Here is a 14,161-nt window from a genome sequence, read left to right as displayed (position 1 = left end):
GTTATTCATATGCAGAACATATAGATAGCTTTATTAAAATAAATACTTTGCAGTGAACAAATCTCTTGGCAAGTTTTGTTGGATATCAAATATTACATAAATTCATCCTCTTTTGCATAGTCTATGTCATTCCATTAGCTAGAAGAGAGCACATTATGACTCATAAATCAAATATCACTCTTTTATAAATATGTTCATGTTTATCATGTCTCAAGCCTGGGAGAAGCCACATTTCTATCTGATTTAGAAATCCTTGGAGTTTTAACTCTTTCTTGCATTTTCATTCTCCGGAGTTTGAGGTTCACAGTTCTCTCAGTTAAGGCTGCTGAATTCACTTTTGGGAAAGTCTGAGTGGAGGAATCAGCGTATAATTAACCATAGATTGCCATGGAACTATCCAAGAAACACGTGGTAGAGGCAATTTTAAGCAGAGGGCTATTGAGGCGGATGAGAAACTCAGCCCAGGTCTCAAGGACAGGACGGACCAAATCTGTGCCCTGGGCACCCACCTGTGGTACCCGGGGAGCAGCGGCCGGACAGAAACGTTGGCAGAGGCTGCGTGAGGGGATCCTTGGTGGAGAGTAAAGGGCACGCCCCTAAAAATACAGGTGCCAGGGCTATTAGAAGCTTTCTCTACAACGGGAGGCCACACAGAAGTAACCCTAACGTGGCAGCATACTCTTAAAACACCGGAACGGCCTCAGCGCTCGGGGTAGACAACTTGGAAGCCGGGCGCGGGGCTGAGGCCCTGGCCGGGCCCTGAGGAACCACACGCTCCCGCCCGCCCTCAGGGCGCCTCAGGCGGGGCGAGGCCCCCACCGTCTCTCGCCGCTGCGGCGGGAAGCGGCGGAAAATGCGTTAAATCCCCGCGTGCTTAGAGCGCTTTTGCCACAAGCTGGAGGGGTCGGGGGGGATCCTCTGCCTGGGCGGGTGCGGGGCTGCGAGGCCGCGGCGGGCTCCTGCCCCGACCGCTCAGCAGAGACCCGCGGTGTGGGGCCGGGGCGGGGAGGCGACGCTGCCTTGTGCGGGACGGCCCTCCCCGAGGGCTGCCTGGGCTAACGCCCCACCTTTGCCGCTGTGGAGGGCGGAGTGGGGGGGCGGCAGTCCCCGCTGGCGGCCTCTCCTCCCCTCCCCGCTGGCCCGGCCCGGTTCGCTCCGGCGCGTTAACCCCGGCGGCTCCGGGAGCGGCTCCCTCCCCACAGCCCTCCTTCCTCCGCCGGCAGAAACCAGACACCGGGACGGCCCTGCGCAGCCCTTCTGGGGAGCGGCGCCTGTGTCCCGGCGGCGCCGGGAGGCCGCTCCGCCGCTGCCCCGCCGCCCGGCCATGCCGCGGCCCGGCTAGGCGTCGGCGGTCGCGGCGCCCCGCTCGGAGCTCCCTGCCCGCACCATGCCATGTGTCCCGCGAAGCCGGGCGGCACACATCTTCTGGCTCCTCGTCCTTCACGTCCAAGCGCTCTGCCTGGGCCGGGCCTCGCCGGCCGGCAGCTCGCTCTTCCCCGACGGAACGCAAGGTCAGTGGTGGCGGGCGGGTTGGGGTGCGGAGAGTTCCCCGGCCACGGCGTGAGAGTGAGTTCCCGCCGGCTCCCCGCCGAGCAGCCTCCCCGCGGGGGTGCTGCCCGCTGGTCGAGTCACAGCTCCTTGGAGCTGCTTGGACAGGAGAGGCGGCAAACCTCGCCGCTTCGGCTCCCCGCCGCCCCCGGTTTGGTGTTAGCGTTACTGCCCGGACTCTTGCGGGGTAGGAGCTCGCAGCGCTGCCCTCGGCGCCTCCTGGGACTGGCTGCTCCAGACTTGCATTTAAAGTTTTGCAGTGAGAGCACACGGCTCTGGCTGTGCCTTGCCGCTGCTTTTTGGAAGTCGTTGAATTGAACTGTGTAGATGAAAATATTGCTAAATCCTGCTTTTTGATCATCTTCCCCCTTAAGAGGCATCTCTCTAAACACCTGAATCGTTTTGCACTACTAAACTGAGAAAGTTTACTGCCCTGATTTTTTAATTTTTTTTAAACCATCACTTCTGTACTGTAGCAGCCCAAACTACAGAGGGATTGGTGTTATCAGGATATAAACCCCACTGTTGTTCATATTCAGTGAGGATACTAAGTTAAGAGTGAGGCTTCATAGAATCATAGGATGGTTTGTGTTTGGGTTGGAAGGCACCTTGAAGATCATTCCAACCCCCCTGCTGCGGGCAGGGACACCCTCCACTAGACCACGTTGCCCAAAGCCCCATCCAACCCGGTCTTAAATACTTCCAGGGATGGGGCATCCACAGCCTCTCTGGGCAACCTGTTCCAGTGCCTCACCACCCTCACAGTAAAGAATTTCTTTCTAACATCTAATCTAAATCGACCCTCCTTCAGCTTAAACCCATCACCCCTTGTTCTGTCACTACACTCCCTGATTCATCTGTGAGAGCAGTCTCTTGAGGCTGCCCCCTCAGATAGGTTATTCCAGTAGTTGGTACTGACTGCACACTGCGCTGGGGGAGCTTAGCTCACGAATTTTATCCTGTTGCCTGTTATAAGGAAAATCAGAGAAGCAGCTCCCATGAGAGTAATTATGGTTAGCTGGAAGACTCTGCCTGGTGGTAGAAGACTGGAAAGTGTAGGAAGAAGTTTTGCTTCCTGAAAACCTTCCTGATACAATCAACAGCTGTGGTGCTGTCAGTGGGAGAGCTTGAACACAGAGGAGAAAATCTCCTGTGTCCCTCAGAGATCATGGAAAGGAAAAGTGGTTAAGTAAGCTGCCTGAGAAGTGAACAATTATCCTAAAGTTAGTTCCTGTTGGATTCATTTAAAGTGAATGCAAACAATTATTGCATTTCTGTGACTCTACGTGGGACAGAATAGGCATGACTACGTTAGCATGTAGTAACTGTTTAATTACCAGCCATTTGGAAGTGAACGTAGAATTAATTTAACTTTCTAACCATGAAAACCTAAGCTTTACCAAGAGTTTACAGATAGCTTTTTGTAAAGGAACAGTTCAAAATTTGGCTAATTTTTTGCAAAGAAAGATTGAGTGCAGTGCTAAGTCCAAAGGACTAAAACTTGTGTCTCATATAGCTGAAGTGCCTGTTAAGTGTTGTGCTCCCTCCACATCCATGACAAGTGTGGCAGATGGAGCAGTTAAGGATGCCCTTGCTGAATGTTGGAGACCTGCTCCCTGTGATTGGGGCTTTGCAGCTTGGGTTATTTCCTGGGTACAGAGTCTCTCTTTGGCTGTGGAAGATGCTTCCTACAGAGATGAGCAAGGCTACTTCCTATCTCAAGGAATCATTTGAAAAGAAGCCAGAGGGTCTGAGGGGCAGATGTAGATGAACTACAAAGAAGGGGATGAAACAATGGCCAATGATGATGTGTCACATTTTAAAGGAATATTGTAAGAAAACATGTTATCTGTCTAAAAGAAATTGTGCGTTTCCTGTTGCGTGACAAACCACGTATGTTTTTCTCTTTATCCTAGTTTATTCACTTTGTGTACAGCCATTCTTAGTATAGGCAGTTCTCTGCTGTGTGTGGTGAGTTTCAGTCCACAGAGGAGCAGAACAGACAACAGTGGTTTTGAATATTATCAGATGTTTTTAATGATGCAGAATTAGGAAGGTCTCCAGGGAATGTTTCTCCAACAACTTAAACAATTCTTAGACTTTTCGAAGAAGTGTGAAGGTCTTGAACCTTGCTTGTCCCGTGTACCCAGAAAGGCCTGTGCAAACATCATGATTTCAAGGCAAAGTGCTGACTTGAACATGTCCTGCTCAGTGTGATGTTTTGGTCTCACTCGTGGCACTGAAGCAAGTCAGTGTGCTCAGGCCGCACTTGTGGAAAGACAGAGTGTTCTCTGGAGTAACACAAGCCACCCAAGGAAGTCTTCCCTTTCCTGGCCCATAAATCCTGAGCAGTGCCACTCAACAGGCAGGATTTCCTTGGAGTAGAGAATATTCTAGGTGGCCAAGTAGAATACTGTGGCATGCCAGTCCCAAGGCTCGTCAGTGGCATTGGAATAGATTACCTCCATTTAATGTTTACTGGCACTAAGTTTTGTGGGAACCTGTGGTGTTTTAATATAAATTAATTTTAGTTTAGGAAAATTGAGGCAGTCAGCACTGAAGAATACAACCCTTATTCTTTTGCAGTGTGGATTGCATGTATTAAGTTGCTTGGTTTGTTGCCTCTCCCTTCTAGTTGAGTGTTATTCTTTCCTAGAGGGATGAAAGGTGTCACCAAAATTCTGTCTCTTGTCTTTGTTTTAGAGTCTTCTCCAGCTAGAAAGGCCAAGTGGTATTTTAGGCTTAATGTGGAGCTCAGTAAATTGTTCTGTTATTGGTAGGATTGCCTTTGCTAACCTCTACCCAACAGTCTAGATAAAACTGATAATGATTACTTGCAGAAATATCTTTAGCATCATCTTGTTAAACTTTGTTGTGTTGTTTCCAAAAGACCTGAGGGAATAAGATTACTTTTTAATAATTTGTTTCTGCAGTTATATTACAGTATATTATTATTGCAAGATAATTTCCCTCTCCAGTGCCTAGCATTCAGAAATAAGTATTTAAGGAGTGGGTGGAAGAATTTAGACTTCTCCACCTTGATAATCCTGTTGCCACCAGATGCGAAGGCATGATTTTCCCTTTTACTGTTGATGATGTCTAATTTACCCTAACCTCTACACACTGATTACTCTAGTGATGAAATAAAAAACTTCCTTGAATAGTTTGAAGTCCAAAAGTGCAAGTCTTCGGTCTTGCACAGAGCTTAAAAGTTAAGCCACAACAAAATAAGCTAAAGACATCAAGCAGAGGCAGATTGCACAGTGACAGCAAATGAGTAAGTTTTCCTTCAGGCATTTAATTCGATTATTTCATGAGTTGTGCAGAAAACCAGAGAAATGGGAGCCTTGTCTTGCAGCATTCTCTGTTAGCCTGTCTTTGCTAGCTCTATATGGGATGTGGGACTTCCCAGAAGCCTTGTAATTCAGTTCTTGCAGGTAAGCCATGTTTTGTGTGTTTCTCCTCTCTTGCCCTTGGCCGTTTTTTGCTTCTCTGTGGAACGCGAGGAAGGGAGCACCTTGGTGTAGCTTCAGCTGCCAAATTGTCAGGCAGCTGGCACCTTTTGTGCTATCTACAGGCGGTGTAAACTGCAGGCATGAAGGTGTAGACTGAGTTTTCAATGTCTCAGTCCCCACTGTACTTAGGTGGACAAGGGCAGAAGATGTCTCTCAGAACTTGTGGTAGGTGTTAGTCTCTGTGTTGTCAAGACCCACCACTGTGGTGATTTAAAAGCCCACTACTGTGGCTTGTCCTGCAAAGGCACAAAGTCATTGTAGGCTGGTGGGAAGGCTTGCTTACAGAGGTATCTGTTGTGTATGAGAATAAGCTTGCTTCTGAAATAAAGGTGCTACTGAGACAAGGCCAAATTTCTCATGTAGTTTTGTATATGTGCTGGGAAGTGGTTTTTTAGTGTGGCTGTTTTTCTGGGTTTGGTTTTTAGGTTTTTGTGTGTGGGGAGGTGTTGGTGTGTAGAGTGGGTTTTTTTGATTAAGAGTGATTTAGTGCATGTGTCTCAAGGATCCATGGCCTGAGGAAGCACAAGCAGCCGTGTCTCATACTGAAGCTAATGAGGACAAAGGAGATATGTTCTTTCCTGAAGGGGATGCATCTGGACAGATACCTGTCTGGGCATGATTTATCTGGTGTGACTTTGAAAGTGCTGGTAGTGGAGAGAGAAGTGTAACTAGTAGGAGAGACAGTCCTACGAGTAAATTGCTCTGGAAGTACCTGGAGCAGGCTAATTGCTTTGTTAATCAGCTTAATTAATGAATGAGGCATAATCATTTCATATATAAGTGGCTGGGGCTTTGGGAACAAAGAATAGCCCAGGGGAAAGAGGAACTGTAATGACATGTATCCTCACAATTTCTTTTCAATGAAATAAGATCAGACTCTGACTTCTTGGGCTGAAGTCAAGTATACCAGTGGAAAACGTGTCCCTTAGGGTATCAGTTCTTAGGGACTGTGTTTTACGTGGATTTATGTTATTTGCTTGGGGCTTTTGAGTTTTTACACTGATTTTAAAAAATATAAAATTGGGAACAGGTGTTGTTTGTTCTGTTTCACAGCAGGAGATAAGAATGCCAGTAACGCTTTTGTTCTGACAAGTGATAAGGCATCCAATCTTTCCCCTGGTTGTAACCCCTTATACAAAAGGGCATGGTTACTTCATTCTGCTTCAAACCATTCTTTAAAATTCCCTCCTCTGCGGCAACATCTGCTAAAGCTGATGCTACTGAGGTGCTATTGCTACAGTCTATCAAGCCATTTACTTATGTTGTCTTAACCCATGTGTATAAGGCTCTGTCTCCTACTTCAGGTGGTCACCTTTCTGGATGTGTGAGGAGGATATCCTTGATCAGAACCTTCTGTGCACGTGACCTAGGACAGAGAGGGTTCCCAGCTTTTGTGGGACTGGGAAGGTGTGATAGTCAATCCTTTATATGAATGGTGACAAAATACTTGAAAAGAATGTTTAGCTTCTAAATTGAGTGTTGTAATGGGAGAATAGAAAGCGAAAAGGAGGATTGTATTGGCGTGGTCTGTGCATTGCCTACCGTTGTGTTGGTAGGATGGTGTGGTGAATTGTCACTTTTGAGTTTCCCTTTATATCTTGCGAGATCTGAACAGGCTAGCATTCACCCTAGTTTTGCTTTTTTTTTTTTTCCCTTCCTCTCAGAGCAATTTATCAAGACATTGCCAGAATACCACGTGGTTGATCCAGCGAGAGTAGATGCAAGTGGGCATTTCCTTTCTTTTAATTTACACCATCACATCTCAAACACAAGGAAGAAGAAAGATCTCAGCAAAAAGGAGAATGTGGTATATTACAAAATTAACCATGAGGAGAAGGATCTGTTTTTTAACTTGACTGTCCACATGGGATTTCTTTCCCATAACTACGTAGTAGAAAGAAGACATGGCAACCACACTAGTGCGAAGATTGCAACTCACTCGGGAGTTCCTTGCCACTTCATTGGCACAGTGTTGCAGCCAGGTTCCGGGAGTGGAACAGCAGCAGTCAGCACTTGCAATGGCCTGGTAAGTGATGTGACCTTTACTGGGGTTCTGTGCTAATTTTGGTGTCATTAGAACTGAGCTAGAGCTTTGGTATGTGAATACGTCTGCTAAGAAACTGGATGAGCCAATCTGATACCTTACTGACATAATGCTCTGACAGAATCAGTTTAATTCTATGGATGTCATTTGGATTTTTGGAAGAGAGAATCAGAAGTTAATGCCAAGGCCCTTGAGGTTTACTTTTGACTATATTTTTTTTTTTCTGCTGGTCTGGTCTGAACATCTCTGAACATGTGAATTGGACTGAACATACCCTTCATCTGGCTTGAAGCCTTCCAAATATCCAGTCATTGTGTTCGTCCTGTTAGTAGTTGGATTGCCTTTGCTATGCATCTGGATATGAGTTTCTGGTTTAGTTTCCTCTGAAAGGAATGTAGCTCAAGTGCACTGAAACTGCTCTGCAAATCAAACCAACTGATGGTAAGTTGGGAAAACTGGGAGGTTTGCTTCAGAACTGCACTGCAACTTCAGAAAGAAATGGTAGGGTAGATGCAACCTTAGCAAGAGCTTTAAATTCAAACCTGAACCGCTTCTAGTCATCCCTCATTCAAAAGAGCACTTCTAAGGCTGGAGCTTGAAGTCTTACATTTCTCAACAGCCTGTGGTTCAGACAGACAAGAAAGTGGAAACCTTATTTTTGCTGTGCTTTGTTTTTTAGCACTACCATAGCTTAGGTTTCTAGTTCTAGAGAATAAGGCTGAACCTGTCTTGTCAGGGAGGGGAAGAAGAGACAAACTGCCTGAGCATGAAGGGGATGCTGAAGGGAGCTCTGTAAAATGACACACGTAATCTGTGAGAGGCAAAATGCAAAGAGTTTGTGGACTGGGTGGGCAGAGGTGATGAAGTGTGTGCGGTGTGCATGTGCTCTAGTGCCTTGATCCTTGAGTGACATATGATGGTATTTGAGAGTACATAGAGCAGTGCACTGGTGCCTTTTGGCCAACACATCTCAGTCTGCAACAGGCTAGGGACTGATGTTTCATTCTTGAACCTAAACGCAACAAGGTGAGTGTCTGTAAAGCACATCCTTTCACTGCCAGCCTGTCAATATCGAATTGTGTTCCTCACTATTGATCAGTATGAAACTTTCAGAACCTTTGGAAAATCAGGGGATTACAAAATTATCTTGGCACTGTACTCAAAGCAACATGAATACAGCTCTGAGGTAGATGAAATGGGGAAACTTTGGAATCTTATACAACTGCTGATAACACTTTTGGCATGTTGCCTGGAGAAACAGACCATTGCTTGAGGTCAGAAGCTTCAGTCCCACAGGCATGAGGATCAGGGATTTTTGAAGTAATTCTTCCAATGGGGACCAGCTTATAAAAACTTCTCTGAAACATGTTATGGTCATACATGGTCAATAAGGAGGAGATATGATGCAAGTAGTTCCTTTGGTTGGTTTGTCTTATATCTTAGCCTTCAAATACGGGGAACAGGAATATTAGTGATGTTCCTTTCCTGATGCTGTTTTAGCTTGACTGTTCAGGTATGTTATAAAATGATAAACATACTGTGCTTTTTTTTGTTGAGATGGTCTTTAATAAGCTAAATGAGGCACCAATTTACTATGGTAATGAGTGACAAGGAAGTGTGTGATCTCTAAACTGCTAAGTTTTTGCTTTCTTAGTGGAAAATACTGATTTGATTAATATGTTTTACTGGAATGTCCCTTTCGTTGACATTTTTAGTGGGAAATGGTTGAAATGTTACCCTGTAACTTTGTCCAAATGAATTGCTGAAGAATATGTCATCTTTTGCAACACTGCCCCCTGCCCGAAAAGAAAAAAAAAAGAAAAAAAAAAGAAAAAAAAAAGAAAACAAAGGAAAAAAAAAGAAAAAAATTTGGCCTGAAGTGGGGCAAAATAAAATCCTAAAGATGCCTGTGGGAGGGGAGTCCTAGTTTTAGTCCTCTTTCTGGAATGACTTCCTCTCATATGAAGTCTAGTTGGTTCATTTTTGAAAGTTCCTGAATTTCCAGGATAATAGCAGTGAATAAGAACAAAACAAAGATGTGTGGTGTCTATTTGTGTTTTGTCATAAAGATCACTCATACACAGCACTGAAAGTATAGAAAACCTAGAACTGGATTTTCATCTCCCTTGTGTTTTTATTTTGAAATATATTTCTGCTTCCATTGGTATTACATGGGCATTACTCAGGCAGCAAAGATACAACTCTTAATATTCGTTTTTATTTGTGACACTCTTCAGAATCACATTTCTTCTGCATAAATCAAGTGGACGGAGCTGAGAAGATGTGGTTTTCTGAGGGGCATCTGTTTGACTAAATCATATTGACAAATGATTGAAAAAGAAAAGTGACACTTCCAAAATGTGGGAAAGAGCTTTTTGCCATTAGCGCTTCTCTAGGTTGATAGTATGTTGCTTTTTCAGCTAGAATGTCATCATACTTAGGAATTGCAGCATTTCCTTAGTTGTTTTGAAAACACAATATGCTGATGTCTTACAAATTTCATTTTCCTATGTATTTCTCTGTTCCCAAAATGGCCTGCAAGGGGAATAACAGTGTGACAGATTTGAGATATAAGAATGGGGGGACAGTCATTGTATGACATTGTTAATTTTGAAAAATGTAAAAATGTATCTATTTTCAGAAATATATTTGGAAACAAATGGCTATGTTCATAAAGGGATTTGGGCAGAATCGGACAAGAAGATAAAGAGAACAAATTAGCAGAGATCTAGAGGAACTCAGTTCTAATTGTCAAATCCATTTTTTTTCTAACACCTTGTGATATCCTTGATTCTCTGTCATGCTAAATAGGTCATGACCTTCTGAACAGGTTGAAACACATGATACTGTAAGCTCTGTCTCTTCTTCTCTGGGTCAGTTGTCTAGTTTAGTCTTTTGCACTTCTGAGTCTTGTAGAATAATGCATGAGACTGTGTTAACATGGGAAGAGTGGGGCAGACCTCGCTGTTTATTTTGGGTTACAGTTGGAGGAGGAAACACCAGCGAGGAAGTCGCTACTGGAACACCAGAAACGGATCAAACTGGCACTTGGGGAGAGAGCAGACATGAAATCTCTTAGGTACAGGAAAATTTCCAAGAGGAAGTAAAGGGAGAAAATAGTTTGGTTTTTATCTCCCTTAGTGGAAATTATATTTGGATTTGTCTTGGCAGACTATTTAGGGCACACTTCTAATAATGCTTTATGTTTCCACAGTGCCTTTCTGCAGATTTTGCAAATACTAATGCCGTAATTCCCAATTGTGTGTTAGTCCTGAGATCCCTTGTTGCAGCAGTAGTGTCAGCTTGTCCCCTCAGCAGGGCTGGGAGGGAGCAGAGCTCAATGAAGTTGAATGAATAGCCTAGGTTTATGCACTGAGTCCTATAGAGCTGGGAAACGAATTATTCTCTGATAGTCTATCCTCTTCATTAGGAACAAGGCCCTCTTTTATTCATCAGTAACACAGACATTGTTTATAGTATTTTTAGATGACAGAGCATCATTAAGGCTTTGTTTCCTTGACACTTGTTTACAGTGTAGAGCTGTCAATCGACAGTCGCTTCTGGTAATACTTCTATCTTCAAAGGCTATACAAGCATTAGCGTGGAAATGACAGAACAATGGAAGAACATTAGTATGGAAATTGAGAACGATCAGTACACATGTACCTGGTAGGCTCCTGGCCATACTGGGCCTCGGGTAGCACTGTGGACAGGTTGTGCTTTGGCTGTCTCCAGCTGGTCAGAAGGTAGCCTCTGTCCCGATAGGCATCAGCGTTTACAAGAAGTGCTGTCGTCATTTGCTGCCCAGGCAACAGCAATGCAGTACAAAGTCATGAAGCACTGTTTGTTTATTTATTCCTCTTCTCAAAATCCAGCTATGCAGAACAGTGCTGTTTTTTAGCAGTGACAGACATACACAACAAACCTGGTGGCTGCTCCATACCCTGGTGATCTGTAGAAAACTGGGCCAAGTCTGCTGCCTGTGCCCATGGTTTTCGAAAGGTTTCCCCCACCTCAGTTCTCTCTGCACCCAGCCACAGTCAGGCAGCCCTCTGTGAATGTTTAACTGGTAGCTGTATGACCATTTCTCTTTATATGGCAGCTGATGGGAGGTGCTGCAAGTGGGTTATCTCTGTCTGCCCGAATGCATGTGGCAAGTTTGTCACCAAAAAGCTGAATGGTGGATGAATTCTGCTCCAATGTAACTGTTCTCCTTATTGCAGGATATCGCCATTATATGAAGCCTAAGAATAAGCTCTGGTGTTTATGCAGTGTAGCCTATATTCTTAATCTTGTCCACTCCATGTAGCATAAAATCCAACAATGGTATTTTATCTGTTGCAGACTTGCTTCAGTTTTGGGGAAATCAGCATGTTCTCTGTTCTCCTGCTACATGCTAAGAAGCTTTTCTGGTTAGTGTGAGATGCCTTTTCCATTCTGGCCTACATGTTACCATCTTATGATCTGTCCCAGGTAGAACAGATCTGTGCAGGTACTGTAGCAGTACTGCATTGTTAGCGTGCTCTGTGAAAGTGATCTAATACTGCTGTTCAGACTTTCCTCTCCTATGGATACAAAAAGCCTGCATCAGGATGTCAGAATACTTGGTGTTTTCCTTAGATGAAGTTCAGGGTTAAAGGAATCTTTTCTTTAAAACAGTTGTATAATATTTCGTTCTAAAGTAGTGGAAGAATTAAATGCGTTGCTAAGTGTACAGTAGGGATTTTTACCTGCTTCTGTATCTCCAGATTTGTGAGGTTCGTTGGTTATTAACCATTTGTTTGCTAATCTGTTGTTTAAGGTAGTTACCAGAGCTCCGCAAAGCTCCTGTTCTGCACCATTCACTCCTATAGCCCAGAAAAATGACCATGTCTTACTGTTCCCTTGTGGTATACCTGTGACCAACAAAATTATTTCTCTTCAAATGCAAGTGATTTTCAATTATGGTAAGTGGGTAAGTATGTGGCAGTGCTGAAATACACTTAAGGCAAGACGGGATGTAACCTTTTCTTCAGCTGCACTTGTGACCACCTGAAACTGGATTCAGCAGTGATCTCTGATATGGAACTGTAGAGCCCCAGAACACATTTGGACACACATGCTGTTTTGGTGGCTGTAATTTTAAGATATGGAGTGTGTATTCCTGTTGTGCTACCTCAGATAAATGAATGCCATTCTGGGAAAAAGGGTACTGGGAGACAAATACACAAGTTCTTCTCCAGGGGTCTCTTTCCCTTCACTCATTTCTCCTTGCTTCCTCTAAGAGAGTCTCTCACTTTGTTTTCCATTCCCCTGCCTTATAGTACTTGGTGGGTCCTGCTTATGGATTGAAATTATGGCAGGTGGCCCTATCTGCCAGTCGTGTCATCTTATTTAGATGTCAGTGACATCTCTGCAGCAGCATCTTTTGGTTTGTCCAGCTAGTGATGATCTGCTGGAGCCAAAATGTAGGAATAAGGTGTTTGGAGAATGCCAGGCATGAAAGCAAGCTGCCAGCCTTTTCCTTGGGGAGGGGTATTGCTCCATGGTTGGATATAATGGAGCTTCCAAAGTTGTGATTTGGCTTGTTCTGCATATGTAGAGAAGGAAAGACTTGCTACGTAAACCTGTGGTGTATCTGCTGTACCTTTCTTCTAGGCAGTAGTATGGAAAATGCTCTAAGTAGAAAAACTTAGACAGAAAGTAAATACAGTGTACCCTGCACTTCTGTTCTATATCATGCTTGGTTTGCCATTTTCCTCCATACAATAATAATAATCTGGATATTATCCTTGCTTGACTAATGTTGTGGTTGTGTTGTGTGTTTTTGTTTTTTTGAAGATGATCCAAAGATAGCCTGTGTGGTGGTAGTTTTTTTCTTTGTTTTGTTGTTTTGGTTTATTTTCCCCAACAGATTCACCATTCAAACTTTGACTAGTATTTACTGCAGTACTTTAACATCCATCCCTTTTCTTTGTGTTTGAACTTCAACTATCCATCTGCCAGCTCCCTTCCCCCAGTCTTTTGTCTGCAGAAATACTCTAATTGACAGGTCAAACGAATCCATCAGTGATCTCAATAAATGAGAATCCGGCTGTCTGTGGTTCCTGGTCTTGGCCTTGTCACCTTTAACCAATATGAAGTTGTTAGCCCAGAAGTTGGGTATGGCTGCAGGTTTTTTTTAATGTAGTTGTGAGGTTTCAGTAGAACCGTCTTTGATGTGGTAGGTTAAAATAAGGAATAGTTGGTATGAACTGATTTAAATGGAGTACCCAGGATTTGAATGTCTGTCTCCTTTAAGATAACTATTTTTTGAGCATACAAAAGACAGACTGTTTTAATATATTTTTAAGAAATCTTATTCTGTTGTTTAAATTTATACCTACTTATTTGCTAATAGGATGTGGAGCTGTCAATCGTATTTCCAGTTTCCATGAGTCTTTTTAAAGAATCTTCTCTCTGTGTGTGTATTATTTTTGGGTTTTTGTTGTTTTCTGGGGTTTTTTTCCCCAAAAGTTTTCATTTGTGATTTAATGAGTGTGGTCTTTTTTATGAAAAACATCTTGTTTACTGAGGGAAAACTGTGGGAGTGTGACTTCAGTCTAAAGGTTAAGAACCCAGAAGTTTAAAAAAAAAAACCACCACCACATCTACTTTGCCTTGATTCTGTAATAATGTGAGGTTTCTTCTAGTAGCTTTGGAAGTTGTTGGCCGAATTCAGCCCAACCTAAAAGAGAAATGGGGATATCAAAGCCATTAAGTTCTTACGAATTTTGTAGGTAACGGTGGGAACTTTTGATCAGTGAAATGATGGATGCACACATGCAGGTTGACCAGGGGCTCAGCAGAACATAGGCTGGTATGGAGCAGGGTGCATTGCTACCCCTGGCCCAGCTGAAGGTGAGGAGTGCTGGAGGAGGAGATTCAGGAAATATTGGAGAAAATGGCTTTAAGTGAGGAAATGAAGCATATGTAAGAAGCAAATCTGTGGGGAAACGAGGTTTTGATAGTTCTGCTGTTCATAGACCTTTTCTTTAATCCATTTTCATGTTGGTAAAAGGAAGGAAGTAAACAG

At 43.8% G+C, this 14,161-nt stretch overlaps 1 protein-coding gene across 1 annotated transcript in view; it reads left to right on the top strand.

Annotated features, from left to right (window-relative positions):
* The first annotated feature begins 901 nt into the window (after window positions 1–901).
* Window positions 902–14,161, top strand: part of ADAMTS12 (ADAM metallopeptidase with thrombospondin type 1 motif 12) — a 190,483-nt gene continuing 177,223 nt past the window's right edge. The window contains exons 1-2 of the mRNA XM_054809427.1: window positions 902–1,511; window positions 6,728–7,089. Coding sequence (XP_054665402.1) covers window positions 1,388–1,511; window positions 6,728–7,089 — 486 coding nt within the window. The 5' untranslated portion in view covers window positions 902–1,387. The remainder of the gene's footprint in view (window positions 1,512–6,727; window positions 7,090–14,161) is intronic.

This window comes from Grus americana, chromosome Z (genome assembly GCF_028858705.1).
Source record: "Grus americana isolate bGruAme1 chromosome Z, bGruAme1.mat, whole genome shotgun sequence".
Taxonomy (NCBI): Eukaryota; Metazoa; Chordata; class Aves; order Gruiformes; family Gruidae; genus Grus; species Grus americana.
The sequence above is the reverse complement of the archived record's forward strand: the minus strand, read 5'-3'. Positions and strand labels throughout refer to the sequence as shown.